The sequence below is a fragment of the Coturnix japonica genome, chromosome 7 (assembly GCF_001577835.2).
Source record: "Coturnix japonica isolate 7356 chromosome 7, Coturnix japonica 2.1, whole genome shotgun sequence".
Taxonomy (NCBI): Eukaryota; Metazoa; Chordata; class Aves; order Galliformes; family Phasianidae; genus Coturnix; species Coturnix japonica.
The window spans coordinates 9,848,636-9,862,278 of NC_029522.1; the positions used below are offsets into that span (position 1 = coordinate 9,848,636).

The 13,643-nt window shown below is 36.1% G+C and overlaps 1 protein-coding gene across 6 annotated transcripts in view; it reads right to left on the bottom strand.

The window, feature by feature from the left end:
* The window catches only part of FAM126B (family with sequence similarity 126 member B), a 56,081-nt gene that overhangs the window by 18,417 nt on the left and 24,021 nt on the right, over window positions 1-13,643 (bottom strand). For all 6 annotated transcript variants that reach the window (XM_015868130.2, XM_015868133.2, XM_015868127.2 and 3 more), the window contains exons 3-8: window positions 11,386-11,464; window positions 10,360-10,461; window positions 5,438-5,617; window positions 3,379-3,459; window positions 2,163-2,278; window positions 1,190-1,285 (exon numbers count right to left, since the gene is read on the bottom strand). In XM_015868130.2, coding sequence (XP_015723616.1) covers window positions 1,190-1,285; window positions 2,163-2,278; window positions 3,379-3,459; window positions 5,438-5,617; window positions 10,360-10,461; window positions 11,386-11,436 — 626 coding nt within the window. In that variant the 5' untranslated portion in view covers window positions 11,437-11,464. The remainder of the gene's footprint in view (window positions 1-1,189; window positions 1,286-2,162; window positions 2,279-3,378; window positions 3,460-5,437; window positions 5,618-10,359; window positions 10,462-11,385; window positions 11,465-13,643) is intronic.

Genomic DNA, 13,643 nt, shown 5'->3' on the forward strand with positions numbered 1-13,643 from the left:
TTGTATTATGCATATTACACAACTTTGATGGCATAACAAGACAGAAACATGCAACTTTTAGGCAGTTCATGATAAAAAACCCTTATTGTTGGAAACAGTTCACTATACCCACATTATTGCTGTTGCCGCATTGTTTAAAAAACAAAACAATTCCTATGTAGTCTCTCTCCTCTCTAACAGAAGAGTAGACCTAATTTTCAAAGGAAAATTCAGCATATTTGCTAAATTCAGCATCGTTATACCTCAAATGAAAATGATGGAAGCACGCTGAGAAGACCGGCTTCCATCATGAATGTGACAAGAGAAACAGCCATTCATCTTACCTGAATGTGTGTTACTACAGAATACACATTTGTCAGAAGCTAGTCTGATCCTTAATAGTTATGTAATGGAATTGCATGTAATTAATTTCTTTCACGGCAGTATTGTGTTGAAGAAAAAAAGCTAAATTAAACATTTTTAAAGAGCTCCGTCTGTTTGGAGATTGGAGTGAATTGATTTCACTTCAGGCAAAATTGCTGGGAGAAACTGGCAGATGGGAATATCAGAAATACTTCAGATTTTTCAGAGCATAAATCAGGGATCTTTGCCAACCAGATGCTTTTAGGGCTGTTCAAGCAGAAGATTATATAAAGGACGTGTGTAAGAGACTGAGAAATCACAGTACCGAATTCTCCAGAAAATGGGATATCTTTACTGAGGAGGACAAAACAAGAAAAAAAAAATGCATAACCTAAAGCATGGAACACTGTACCAATGCTTCATACAACCTATCCTGAGGAACAAGAGGTCAATATTTAGAGGCAGAAGAAACAAGAGGTATCCCTCTTCGGAAGCTATATATATTCGGAAGGAATATTCGGAAGCTAACCATATTGAAAAGTGACTGAACGATACATAAATCCAATAAATACAAATCAATCTGAGTAGCTTCAGAAGATTTTGCCCTCCCCCCCGTTGTTTTTTTTTCCTCTCCACATAAACAAAAGGCTGAATAACTGGAACAAAATCCAGTGCAGGACTAAGATAATCCAAGCATGGCATCAAATTTCAAATTAAGTTGCAGAACTGATCAAAAGTTGCATTTAGTTACTTAAAACATGTAATAGGTTCGTTCATTCTTTTCTGCTGGAGGAGTATTTAGAAATCTAGATGTACCCTGCAAGACCTTCAAAGGCAAGTGTCTCACCTGGAACCCATCCTACAAAGCGATTGGTAAGAAGAGGCAGGCATATAGACAATAGCAGAATTGTAGCACAGCATGAGAAAGCTCAGCACCTCAAACCTGAAAAGAGACAAGATCAAATCTTGCATGGTTTAAATTCTTAATATTCCATCCAAAATTTAAAATATATTAAAAATCCCTACAACCCACTTTGAAAGTCACCTCAAAAGAAAAAGTGCCGGAAACAAACACACAAATCCAGAAACACTCTTCTGAGTGTTTATGTATATATGAGGATATAACTCATTAACTTGAAACAGAATATTAAAGGTTCACTTTAAATTATTACTGATAACCATTAGCATATTGCAGAAATTATCAAGGAAATGACAGGTCATAAAATTTGTCCAGGCTGCTACAGTGCTGAACAAGTCTGCAAGATTAAAAAAGACAAATTATTAGGTTTCTCAGAGCCAGTTCTAAACACAGGTAAAGCTGAGAGCCACCAGAACAGCAGAGCAGTGAACCACTTCAGAATCTGTTCTTCACTGTGTAAGAGACTTCACTAAAAAGGCTGGTTGCAGTTACTAGTAATGAGTAGATCCCCAGTCTACATGTCTTCATGCAGCAGAAACAGGAAATCTCATTCCTGAAGTTTTTCAACCTCACTTTTTTCTATGCACTTGGCTCCATCCCTTTCTTTCCTGTGGTAAAGGCAATGCCAGACTTTTGTTATGCTTTCAGTAAAATTCGAGTTGACAGGCATAAAATCAAAAGATATTTCTGACAGACACAGAGATGACAGAGAAGTCATTCTCATCTAAATGAACCAGTAACGCACAAACTTGAAGCAAAACCAAAAACATTCCTTAAGTTCACCGTTTTGCTCTCTATCTTTACTTCCACACACAAAAAGGACTGACCACGGTCTATAATGTTTAATTACTTTTTGACCGTCTAGTGAAGCACCACAAATGTTACAATGCATCCAACCTACCTGTTCTGTGCTGTGAAGGTTTCTCTTTGAGGATGAAGATCACTGTAAACTACTCTGATGAGATCATGCTGACACAGAGCTCCTTCAGTTAAAGCCATGGATCCAATAGTAGAGGGCTAGAAGTACATGATGAGAGGGAGGTGAAAACAAATCATAAGTAAAAGGTCTCCAAAAGCACTGAAACTCCTAATAATGGAATCACAGTATGGTTTGGGTTGGAATGGACCTTTAAGATCATCTGGCTCCAACCCCCTGCTATAAGCAGGGACACCTCCCACTAGACCAGGTTGCTCAAAGCCCTATCCAGCCTGGCCTTGAATGCTCCCAGGGAGGGGGCATCCACAGCCTCTCTGGGAAACCTGTTTCAGCATCTCACCACCCTGACAGCAAAGAACTTTTTCCTAAAGTCTAAATCTACCTCCTTTTAGTTTAAAGCATTTCCCCAGCATTTCAGCTTGGCATCATCCGCAAATTTGCTGAGGGTGCCCTCAATCCCACTGCCCATGTCACCTTTCAAAGATGTTAAATAACACTGGACTCAGCACCAATCTGCAAGGAAAGCCACTTGTCATCCATCTCCATTTAGACACTGAGCCATGGGCCATGACTCCCTGAGTGCAGCCATCCAACCAATTCCTAAACTTAAAGTGGTCCATCCATCAAATCTATTTTTCTCCAGTTTGGCAATCAGGATGTCATGTGGGACAATGAACCAAATCAAAATACACAGTTGTCTTTTAAAAGTGAAAATAATGACAAAATCTAAAAACATGACATAATCTCATTATCATAAAAAGTATCAGAGCAAATGAGAGTCATTTTCAATTTCGATTGTTACATAGTCATCCGAAGTAGGTTTGTTCTAATTGCACAGGACTTTTGTACAGCAACAACAGAGAAAGAATAATGAATCCCAAGTTCAACTTGTGTTAATGAGGAGTTACAAAAGGAGATAGGCTACTTTTACCCTAACACTTAAGAGGCAACCCATTTGCTACTGAAACAGAACTAACAAAACTAACCCCTATACAAAATGGGCACTGTCAGCAATCATTTTACAGCATTTAAATTTCTATTATTGCTACTGATTTTGATTACCCCATTGTTCAAATAATGCTGAAAACAGGATGCATCAAAATGGACTGCTGCTCCAAATGGATGCAGTTTTCATTGCTCTGACAGACCCAAGTCTAACTTACCATAGCAGCTGTCTTACCTCATGATATATCGAGGGTTTAGATAATGAAGGGATGGTGAAAGATAAAACTTTGTTGTTTCCATCTTTGTCAGCAATTTCCTGCATTTAAAACAAACAAAAATGGAAAACAGGAGAGAGAAAATAAAGAACAACAATAAACAACAATGAAAAAACCCCACCAAAAAATAAAACAATGAAGAAACGCAACAGAACTAAGACAGGATCTGGAAAACTTACAGAACTCCTAAAACATATTTAGAAAGTAAGAAGTTAGATGCCCTGATCTGATAAAACCTAATGGGAAAGACCTTCATCATTGACTGTGCTTAGAAAAAAATCACTGTCTCCTCAATCTTTATGGCTTTGTCCAAAACCAAGAAGTGAAAGCTTCTCTAGCCCAGTACTACACTATGACATTTATGTACAATAGAAATGCATAGCAGTGCAATGCTCAACTTTAAACCTAATCCATAGATGCATGAGGGCTGATGAGTCACTTGCTGACAAAGGCAGTACTTCAAAATTAACATAGTACAGAAAAAAGGTGAAATCAAGGAGTCTGGTGAAGTCTCCTCAGGAATTCTATTAGTAAGAAATACACAGTTTTCTCAAAAAGCTTTCAAACCAATTAGATTTTATAGATGACAAGCTAGTTACTTTATAAGCAAAACCAGAAGTTTTTAAAACCAATAAACTAAAAGCAATCACACAGGAATGTACAAGAAAGCAGTCTAACATCATGTTGTGGTGGGTTTTATGATTTATGGCCAGTATTCCATTTGGTAACACCATGCAGTGCACTGGGAGTTAAAGAATTAGTGCTGCTCTGGCCTCAGAAGAGAAGAGTGAACTAAAGATCCCAGAAGTCTTCACTGTTCCGTTTCTGTATTCCGATTTGTGGGAAAGATAAATCTGACTGTGACCCATGAAACTTTCCGTCTTTTTGCCTATAGAGATATATTGTTGTCCTTCTAAAGGCTGAGAAAATAACTTTGCTCTTGCAGTATCTGCATGTGAGCAGAAAAATATCAACAACAGAACCACAGAAAGAAATGGAGCTAGTTATTGTCCACTTTGAGGTTTCTTTCTTGAGCATCCCTAAAGAATAAGAACCATGGGTTTCAAAGGAACCACCATAGGACTTCTATGAGAAAACTGATGCCAAAGATAAATATTCAACCTAGCAAACAGTACCAAAAATCAACACAAATTAACTGGACTTTCCAGTTGTTAGAAGTGATCTAGGTATATAGCACTAATTAATTTATTTTTAGAGAATCGGTGTCTCATCAGTCTCATCATAGGTACAAAGAAAACACAGATAAAATGAAAAAGTTCACTTCAGTGTGTAGAGTGAAAGACAATACTTTGGTATTAAAGGCTTTCTAGTTATATAAAAGGGAAATTCCTATCAAAGAATGCCTATTTTAGCCATATTGCTAAATTTGCTGAACAACCTCTTAATACAAAAATGAAAATTTGCATGAAAAGGTGAGGATATAATAGATTAGAAAGGATATAATAAACAACTGTTAATTCCAACAGTCAAACCTAATCACTTAGTTTTTTACTTTTAAATTTGCACTTCCACTCAAGACAGTGCCTACCTCAGATGTATATCTGCATCTGAACACTATAGTAGTTCAACTACTGCTCAGTAGTTTCAGCTTCAAATTGCCATTAAAAAATAAACAGAGTAAGACCGTAGGGAATAGAGAACAGTACGGGAAGACTGAGCAATTGCATACTAATATGCATGTAGAAATTGTACGTTTCAACATTAAAGAGGGCTATTTCATCTTTGTATGCACACAAATACACAACACTAAGAAAACCCACAAAACGATTCTTTTGAGTTAAAATGTTTGCTCCAAGTGGATTTACAATCAATAACAAATATTTCTGCAAATGTGCTTTTACTACCCTCACAACATCACACTTCTTTCTAAATATGCTTTCATGCAGTCATATTAGAATTGCATATACACATTTTGCTCTAATAATTTATTCCTATCAGTCAGCACCGCAAAACTTCAGATCAAAGCTTTCTTCAGCCAACCCCCCCCACCTCACTTACCAAGTTGTAAATGCCAAGCAGCAATGCTTCAATGCAACCATTACTTTGCCTATCCCTGCTGGCAGTAAGACGCAGATATACCCAGATGAGCTCTGGCAAAAATTGCAGCGTGAATCTCTTCAGTCGAACTTCAGAACTACGATACAGTTCAAAGAGCTGGTGGCAAACAGGCTCCAGGAGCTGTGAAAAGACAAAAAAGGGTAGTAAGTTACTCTTAGGCTTCTCTAATGAAAGAGAACACAATATCAAATATATGGGCTATACAATACAGCTGCTCTAGTCAGTAAAGACAACACCCCTCAATTTCAAGTAAATGTATGAACCAAAACAGTATTTGTGTTTAATTTAAGGAGGTCTGTAAGTGTAGACTTGACAGGAACTGGTATGCAGAGTTGGGAAATGTGGCCTTACTACACAACCATCTTGTTTTTTAAGAATACTGTTTTCTAGTTCTGTGGGTATGTGATTAGTATACAGACACTAATCTGAGGTATGTGACAGATTAATGGTTTGAACTACGTGGAGCACAGAAGTTCAATGGTGCTTTTCTAATGTTTAGAAAGGTACAAAGGTTTGAGATTAGTGGCAGCTGATAAAAACAAGTCTACTGATAGGAGCACAAATTAATTTCTTACCTACTCCTTCTTAGTCTCAAGCCCAAGTACTTGATTGCTCAGTATAATGCAAACAACACAATAATTTGTCCAGTCATCTGGATCTTAGCACCCAGAATTTCATACAGAATCCACCATCACTGCTCAGCTGTGTTGCATGAAGAAGGACTTCTTTGGCTTGTTGTGAACTATCTTCTAAAACCTTTTCAACAAGTCCCTTGCTACCAGCAAAGAAGAGGGAGAGGCCTTCCTACTTGAATTGAATTTTGGATAAGTATACAATGCCATGAATCTGTATGACTGTAAAACTTAATGTCTACCTGTTTAGACTTCAGTATTTTACTCCAGTACACCACAGACAGCATACATTTTGACAGAATTTTTATCAAGTTAGCTGCTTTAAGAGCAGCAATTTTACAGTGCCCAAGAAAAGGTGAACACAGTTCTATTTCTAATACACAGTACCCTGGTCAATGAAGCATGCTATTTACATCACTGATTATGTAAGTTGTAACATCACATCTGTGTAAAACAAAACTTTGCTAGCAGTCAAATCTCTTATGCTTGCTGTATGTAACTTGTGTAACAAGGCTTCTGATGGACAGCCTGGTTACTCTAACATAAAAGCCTGTTTTTACAGCAGAAACAAAGACAGACTCCTTCAACGGGGGAAGAAGAAAGCTGATGTTAAGACTGCTGACAGCCAAGTTCAGTAGTCTGGAGCACACGGATTTTTCTTAGCTATAAATGTAAAATGCCTCAATACTACATCTTTTTAATTTCAGATCTAATGAAAATACAAGCCTTCTACTGCAACCATTTTGACAGGACAGGCCCTAGCATTCTTATTGAGTACAAATCAATTTACTTAGTGTATTTATTCTAGCATTTCACACACGCACAGCACCTTGAGTTTCAAAGATTTATGAATAAATTGCTCTAACATTTACTCAGTGCAAACGCTTATTTCAAAGTAACACTAATTATTAAAAGCATTTGATATAGTAGCTGTTTTCCTGCTCAAAGACAAACTGTATTCTCATTTTATGAATAGTCTATCAATGTTTAGATGCTCAAACAAAAAAGACAGGTTAACAAATAATTCAAAGCTCACCAAACACATGTTCCTATTTTCTTTTAAATAAAACATAAACAGGAAGCTAGTGTTAGAAACAAAAGAGGAATCTCTATGGAAATAAGAAATACAAAAGCATCTGTGAGGAGGTAACAGGTGCAAGACGAGCTAAACAAACATTATCAGAAACTAGATATAAACAGTGGCATTGCTATTAATAGTACTTCTATTAGATTAGAGATGACATTAGCCCAGAGCTGTTTCCTATTTGAAATTAGTCAGTCTAATCCAAATATCATTAAAAACAGTGAAAAAGAGTAATTTATTTTAGCTGGTCTGACCAGACTCGACCAGAGTTAATTCCACTTAGTTACTGAGTTAATTCTACCTCTCTTCCAATGAAAGCTTTATCAAATTAGTCTTAATTTAGATTGTGCTGCCTAGAGAGATACAGGAACATCCAAGTCAGTGGTACTGCAAGCCTGTAAATACTCTTCATATCTCATCACTGTGACATCAATTGTGCAAAAGAGTTAACAACTGCAGCAAGGATTTTTCAGCAAATTCTCCTAGTCCAAAGTTCAGAAGACATTGGATAAACAGAGGAAATGGAACATTTGTCACAGGTAATGAATGTACAAATGAACAGGCATAAACTTTTTCAATTCCAAAAGGTCTTTCTGTACAATATTAAAGAAAACTGAATAGAATACCTAAACAAACTGAAAAGTCTATTAGAATCATATCTCTTTTCTGGTAAACCAAAAGACTCCATTAGAAGAGCTCCCCTAGTAGCATAAGGAGCAATTAGCATAACAAACAAAAACAGTATTTCTACAAACATAAATACAATAAGTAGCAATGACGTGAATTGCAGATCTTATTTTTGCACCTCAAGGAGATGCACACTAGTTGTGTCTTAAGGAAGCTGACTACTAACTTTCATGTTTGGCTTGTTTTACAAGGTTGTCAAATCTTAAAGAGACATTACCACCTCTTGAAGTTCAAAACTCAGTATAAAATGCATGACAAGAACTGGAAATACTTGCTTTTTAGATTAATTCAGTCACAACAGAAAATAAAATGCTCATTTTAGGCTTAAGTATATGACAGTGAATGAAATTAGTTGTTATTTGAAAAGTACTATGTCTGGAAAGTGCTTAGCGTTGCAACGGTGATCATTTTGTTTCAAGGCCAAGCTTTCCAGGTTAAACTGAAATAGCCACACATGAATAGTCAATATTTGAACTTCATTACTACATTAATTTAAGATTTGTAAAACATTTCTATAACTATAAACCAATTTTAAAATCTAAGAAACTATATGAAAATAACAGTACTTCAAAACTACTTTATTTTAGAAGGCAAATATTAAGCAAAAAATAAAATAAAAATACGCTACTCAGTTAAATGAGCATGAGCAAAAAAAATAAAAATAAAAAAATCACACTAATCTTTATCTAACTTCCTGTTCCAGGCATTATCTTTATAATACTAAGAAACTTTCCTAAGAGGTACAAACTAACAGTTGTATTTAACTTGACGGTTCACTTGCCTTCAATTGTTAGCTCTGAAATTGGTAGACAGGTAGGAAACAAGAAAAACACCTTAGCTGTTCACTTTGGTTCTTAAACATGCTGGTTTCGTGCTGCATCAACAGTCCTAGCCTTACCAATAAAGTATGAACTGATAATGGCAAAATTCATATTTGCCCCAAACAGTAACTCCCCTTTTCAAAGGTTTTAAAGTAGATCAACTTTACAATTAAGTTGTACTAAAAAACTTCTTGTCCATCATGTTAAAGAATCCACAAGCAGTTTTTGTTGTGGTTTACCCCATAAGTACCTTATAAAGCACTTCAAAGCAAAATATTACCACAGAATTACACAAAGTAATGAATTTATTATATACTTTTGTGAGATGTTTCTGTGTGTGGTTGTACTCCTCACATTTAAGTTTGTACTCCTCTCATACTGTCTTAACAGGCAACCAGAAATTGAAGTTAGTTGCAAATTTGGGATTGTGCATCTTACACTTGAGATCAGAATTGAGTCCAAACAGCATGAGCAGCTCCAAAGAGTAGAATTAGACACCAATCAATGTGCAGTAGCTTAAAATCACTCTCAGACACTTCAGAATATGTTCTTTTGACAAATCTGGCTCTTTGTATCATAAAAAGTAAACCAAATGCTTATTCTCCGAGCAAAGGACAACACTTAAATATTCTGAAGTCTACAAGCACATACACGTTGAAGTGCACTCATGATGCTTGAAAGTAACAGTAGCAACGGTGGATACAGATCAGAGGGTAACAGTAGCTCCAGTACAAAGAAAAATGTCACTATGCAAGTTATTTGTAACACAGAAATGACCTTAACACCTAGGAAGTGAGGCTCTTTTTGCATGAGAATTGTGTAATCTACTCTAAGCTCAAGCAAGCATCCAGCTTCAGAAAGCAGCTGAGCTGTATTTAGGAAAACAAAAAGCTTCCTTAGTGTGCATGATTGCCATTAAATCTATAAATACACAAGAGATCACAGATGATAAATCAAATATTTGATCTGAAACAGTTTGCACAGCAGAGCAGTATACTTGCTCAAGTCATTTAGAAGGTGCATTTCAAACACTTTTCCAGAAATGTTCATAATAAAAGCCATTGGAATGGAAAGCACAGCTTTAGCATCATTTGCAAAATGAATTGTAGACAAAGGAAATAATTTTTTATTGTATATATTTATATTTTGGGGCCCTGTTTCTGCTCCTGTTTACTATAGTTTAAACCAAGTTCCACAAACATCATACTAGTATAAGCAAAAGACCTGCTTATTTTAACTGTGTATGGTGAGTAATACACCAATTCTTTCTTCCACTCTAATAAGCCACTGGATAAGATGCACATCAGACTTCCCAGGTTTTCACTGTAAGTCCCACTTTGTTGCGCCTAAAAGGTGCTTTCTGGCTAAAGAAGCAACTCAGGAAGTCAACTGTAACTGTCAGACGTGACAAGTAAAATTTAGCAGACAGTATAAACTGTATTTTGGGGAGAAGATGAGGTTGTGCCTTATCAGAAAAGCACTGAAGTGAACATCAAAACTGAAGAGAATAATAAGAGGAATAGCACCCCTGTCAGATCACATCACAGAGGACATTCTTCCTCTCCCAGTTCTCTACATTGAGTTATAGAGGTGGAAGCCATACACAACAGCAAACGAATGTTTATCTAAGTCTCCTACCTCATTATTTGGGTCTTGAATGACTTTATAAAGAGCTGGTACCAGTGGTTTTTTTCGGTGCAACGTAGCTGCATAGCTGGAAATCTGTGTTTCAGGTAATGCCTAAATTAAAGGGAAAAAAAAAAAAGTTTATCTGATTAAATCAGTGTCCACAAGTACAAATGTATTTGTCATCATCCCAATTCCTGAAGTTGAGTAAATTTTGGGACTTGTAACCTAATTCATTCAGTGCCTGTTCTGCTCCATTTACACTGCATTTAGGGGAACTCAGCAACATTCAGGGGTATCTTCAAAAGCAGTTTCAGATGTCCCTTTCACAATAATTATTTGATCCAACTTGAAATGAAGACACTGTGTTTTCTCAATATTCCTTATTTAATAGGCACTTCCCAAAGAATTGATTAGTCAACTATAGCCTAAAGCTCCACCACAGAATTGTGTCTGTACATTTTGCATCACTGACTCTTCAACAAGTTCCTGATAACACTCCATAGTTAATTTTTAGATATCAGTGATTAGAGGAATTATTATTAATTTAAATAACAGATAAATATTATATCAATCACGAAATCCCATCTGCCTGCTTATGCATTATCTGCCGTTTCATCCAACGTAATTATAAACATGCAAAACAGCTTAAAAATACTTCAGATTCCTCTTGATAAAACAACTAATTTCATGCAGACTATGGGAATAAGCAGCAAACAGCTTCTTTAGGACTTTAAAGGCAAATCAAAGAAGTTGCTCAAGCAGAAATGTAGGTAGCATTATCCAGCTATCAGTTACGTTCTGTCAACTTGATTTACACTACCAGATATGCGTTAAAAACCCCACTGTCATAACAGGCTGTGTGATAATTAAAAAAACAATTAAAAAATTGCTATCGGGACTATGCATTGTATATAGGTGCCAGTTGACCTATATACATAGATCTTTGCATGTGTTATTACTTATAAGAGTTTGAAAGATAAAGTAATCGTAATTAAAATGTTACCAATAGTACAGCTATCATTCCTCTCAGCTCACCTTGAATTCCGACAGCCATTCTTCCACCACACCCCGTTCTGATCCCAGCATTTTCTTACTTCTGTATCTGCTCTCTTACCTTTCCATGAAAAAGGAAGGAAAAAAAAATAAGGAAAAATTCCGGTACAAAAATATGGTTCTGTAAAATCCTAACACAATGAAAATCCATTAAGAAATTCCCAAAGGATTTATATAATATCCAACAGGATGAGAAGTGGCACTCCTTACAACTGGTCCCATTTTCAAACAATAACAAAAAGCTGCTACCTTTAGATTCTTCTTTTAAACTACTGCACCATAACATAGGAGAAGGAAAAAGAGGGACTTGGTGCTTCAGGCCAAAATGTACATTATTTAACACAAACACATCTTGCTCCCTTACCAAATATAGCACACAGAAAAGAGAAGCGGACCAAAGTCAATAACATCATGGAACAAATGATGTGAGATGATGTAAAGATAGTTCTAGATACATGTAGTAAAGCAGTTTCATAATAACAGTTATTAGAATTTCTAATAGTAGAACTTCACTCCCTAAAGCTTATTCTTAAAAGAATTGTGCAGCTTGAAAGAACAGCTTCAAGGTTTAGCTCTTCTAAAAATATGCTGGAATGCTCAGGGAGAAAAAAAAAAGAAATTAAACTGTCAAGGACAATTGCTGCTATTGTTTGCCATTTCCATAATGGTAGAACTCTAAAATGGTTCCAGTTTTCATTAATTCCTGGTTTGCTTTCTATTTTTTGTCAGTCATATTCTTACCAGCTCAAATCTACTGTGCAGATATATCTTCTCTTGTGAAGAAAACACCCACTGAGAAACCTGTCCTAAATGGGAAAACATATGTATTCTGCTAATACTTAAGATCAAAACAGTAAACACTGGGCCTAAACCATCCTTTCTTCAAGTACAATTTGAGAAACAAATTCAGTTTCCTTAGTTTGCAGCAGTATTATTGCACAACTTAATCCAAGAAACCAGCAGTATCTGTTGTGACTACCTTAGAGGCAGAACAAAAGACATCAGTAAAAGCAATCCTTTAGCTCTTCATACTGTGCTGCATAAGAGAGCCTCTGTGTACACGTACAGAGAAAAACACCAGGAAGAGCTGTGGTCAGGAACAGCACCTGACATCGGCATTTAGGAAGACCTTCAGACCTAACAAGCAGCAAACAGAACAGATAAAGAGAAATGAACTGTAACAAAGATGACGTTATTCTCTCTGTACACACAGCTCCCTTCCAGCGTTCTGTGCTGGGTGATTTATTTAATGATCCCAGCTAAATAATAAAGAGTTCTCCCAGCTCCTTTAGATTACTGATTAGATCTTAGATTTTGATATAGCACACATAGATCTTGGCATTCTGATAACCAAGTAAAGAAAATACTGAAACATGAAGAAACTGATAGAGCCTCTTAGAGAGAAAAAAATGGACTGTTACAGAAGAACTACTTTGTGTATATCTACAAGTTAGCAGGGTTTTCTGTTTGTTTCAGGGTTTTTTTTTAGCACTGTAGTGCATTTCTAATCACATAGTTACTTTCATTAGTTACATTATGGAAGTTTTAAAAACATTTAATTTTTTCTCCTGGCTTTACTAAAATGCTAAGAACCTAACAGGGTTTTGAGCTCATTGTGTATATTAAACAGTCTCCTTTCATCCACTGTTTGTGGGTCACAACAAAGAGATTGGGATAAAGCTCTTACCCTGAGTATGACAGGGAAAAAAAACCAAAAACTTAAGGGGATTGAAGCTGTAAGGAATTCAGATGGACTTAGATTACATCTCCAATCTACTGAACTTCTAATTGCCCCAAACTAGGAGAGAAAAAACAAACAAAAGAACCCAACAACAACTACTTTCTATGCTCACAATTAATTATTGCTATATCCTTCAGAGAGGAGCTTTGAATTGCTACCCAAACGATAAAAGAGAGCTGAATAAATTGCTATTCAGAATGTTCCGAGGCTTTTCAAACTCAACTGGCAACACAACTCAACACGCTTATTTGGGTAATATTTCATCCACAAAAAAATGTTACAGAAAACTACTTTAAAGTATCCAGTCACAACTTAACTAGTAATGACAGAACAAAAACTTGCAAGCAGGTCAACGAGAAGGAAAACCTCAAGAATGCCCTGAAAACTGAAAAACCGAGGAGACAATAAAATGTAAGGACTTCTTGAAGCCATATTAGACATGATACAGCGATTCTTAGTTAAAGTTCATCAAGTTTGGCTTCCATAGGACCAGCAATTA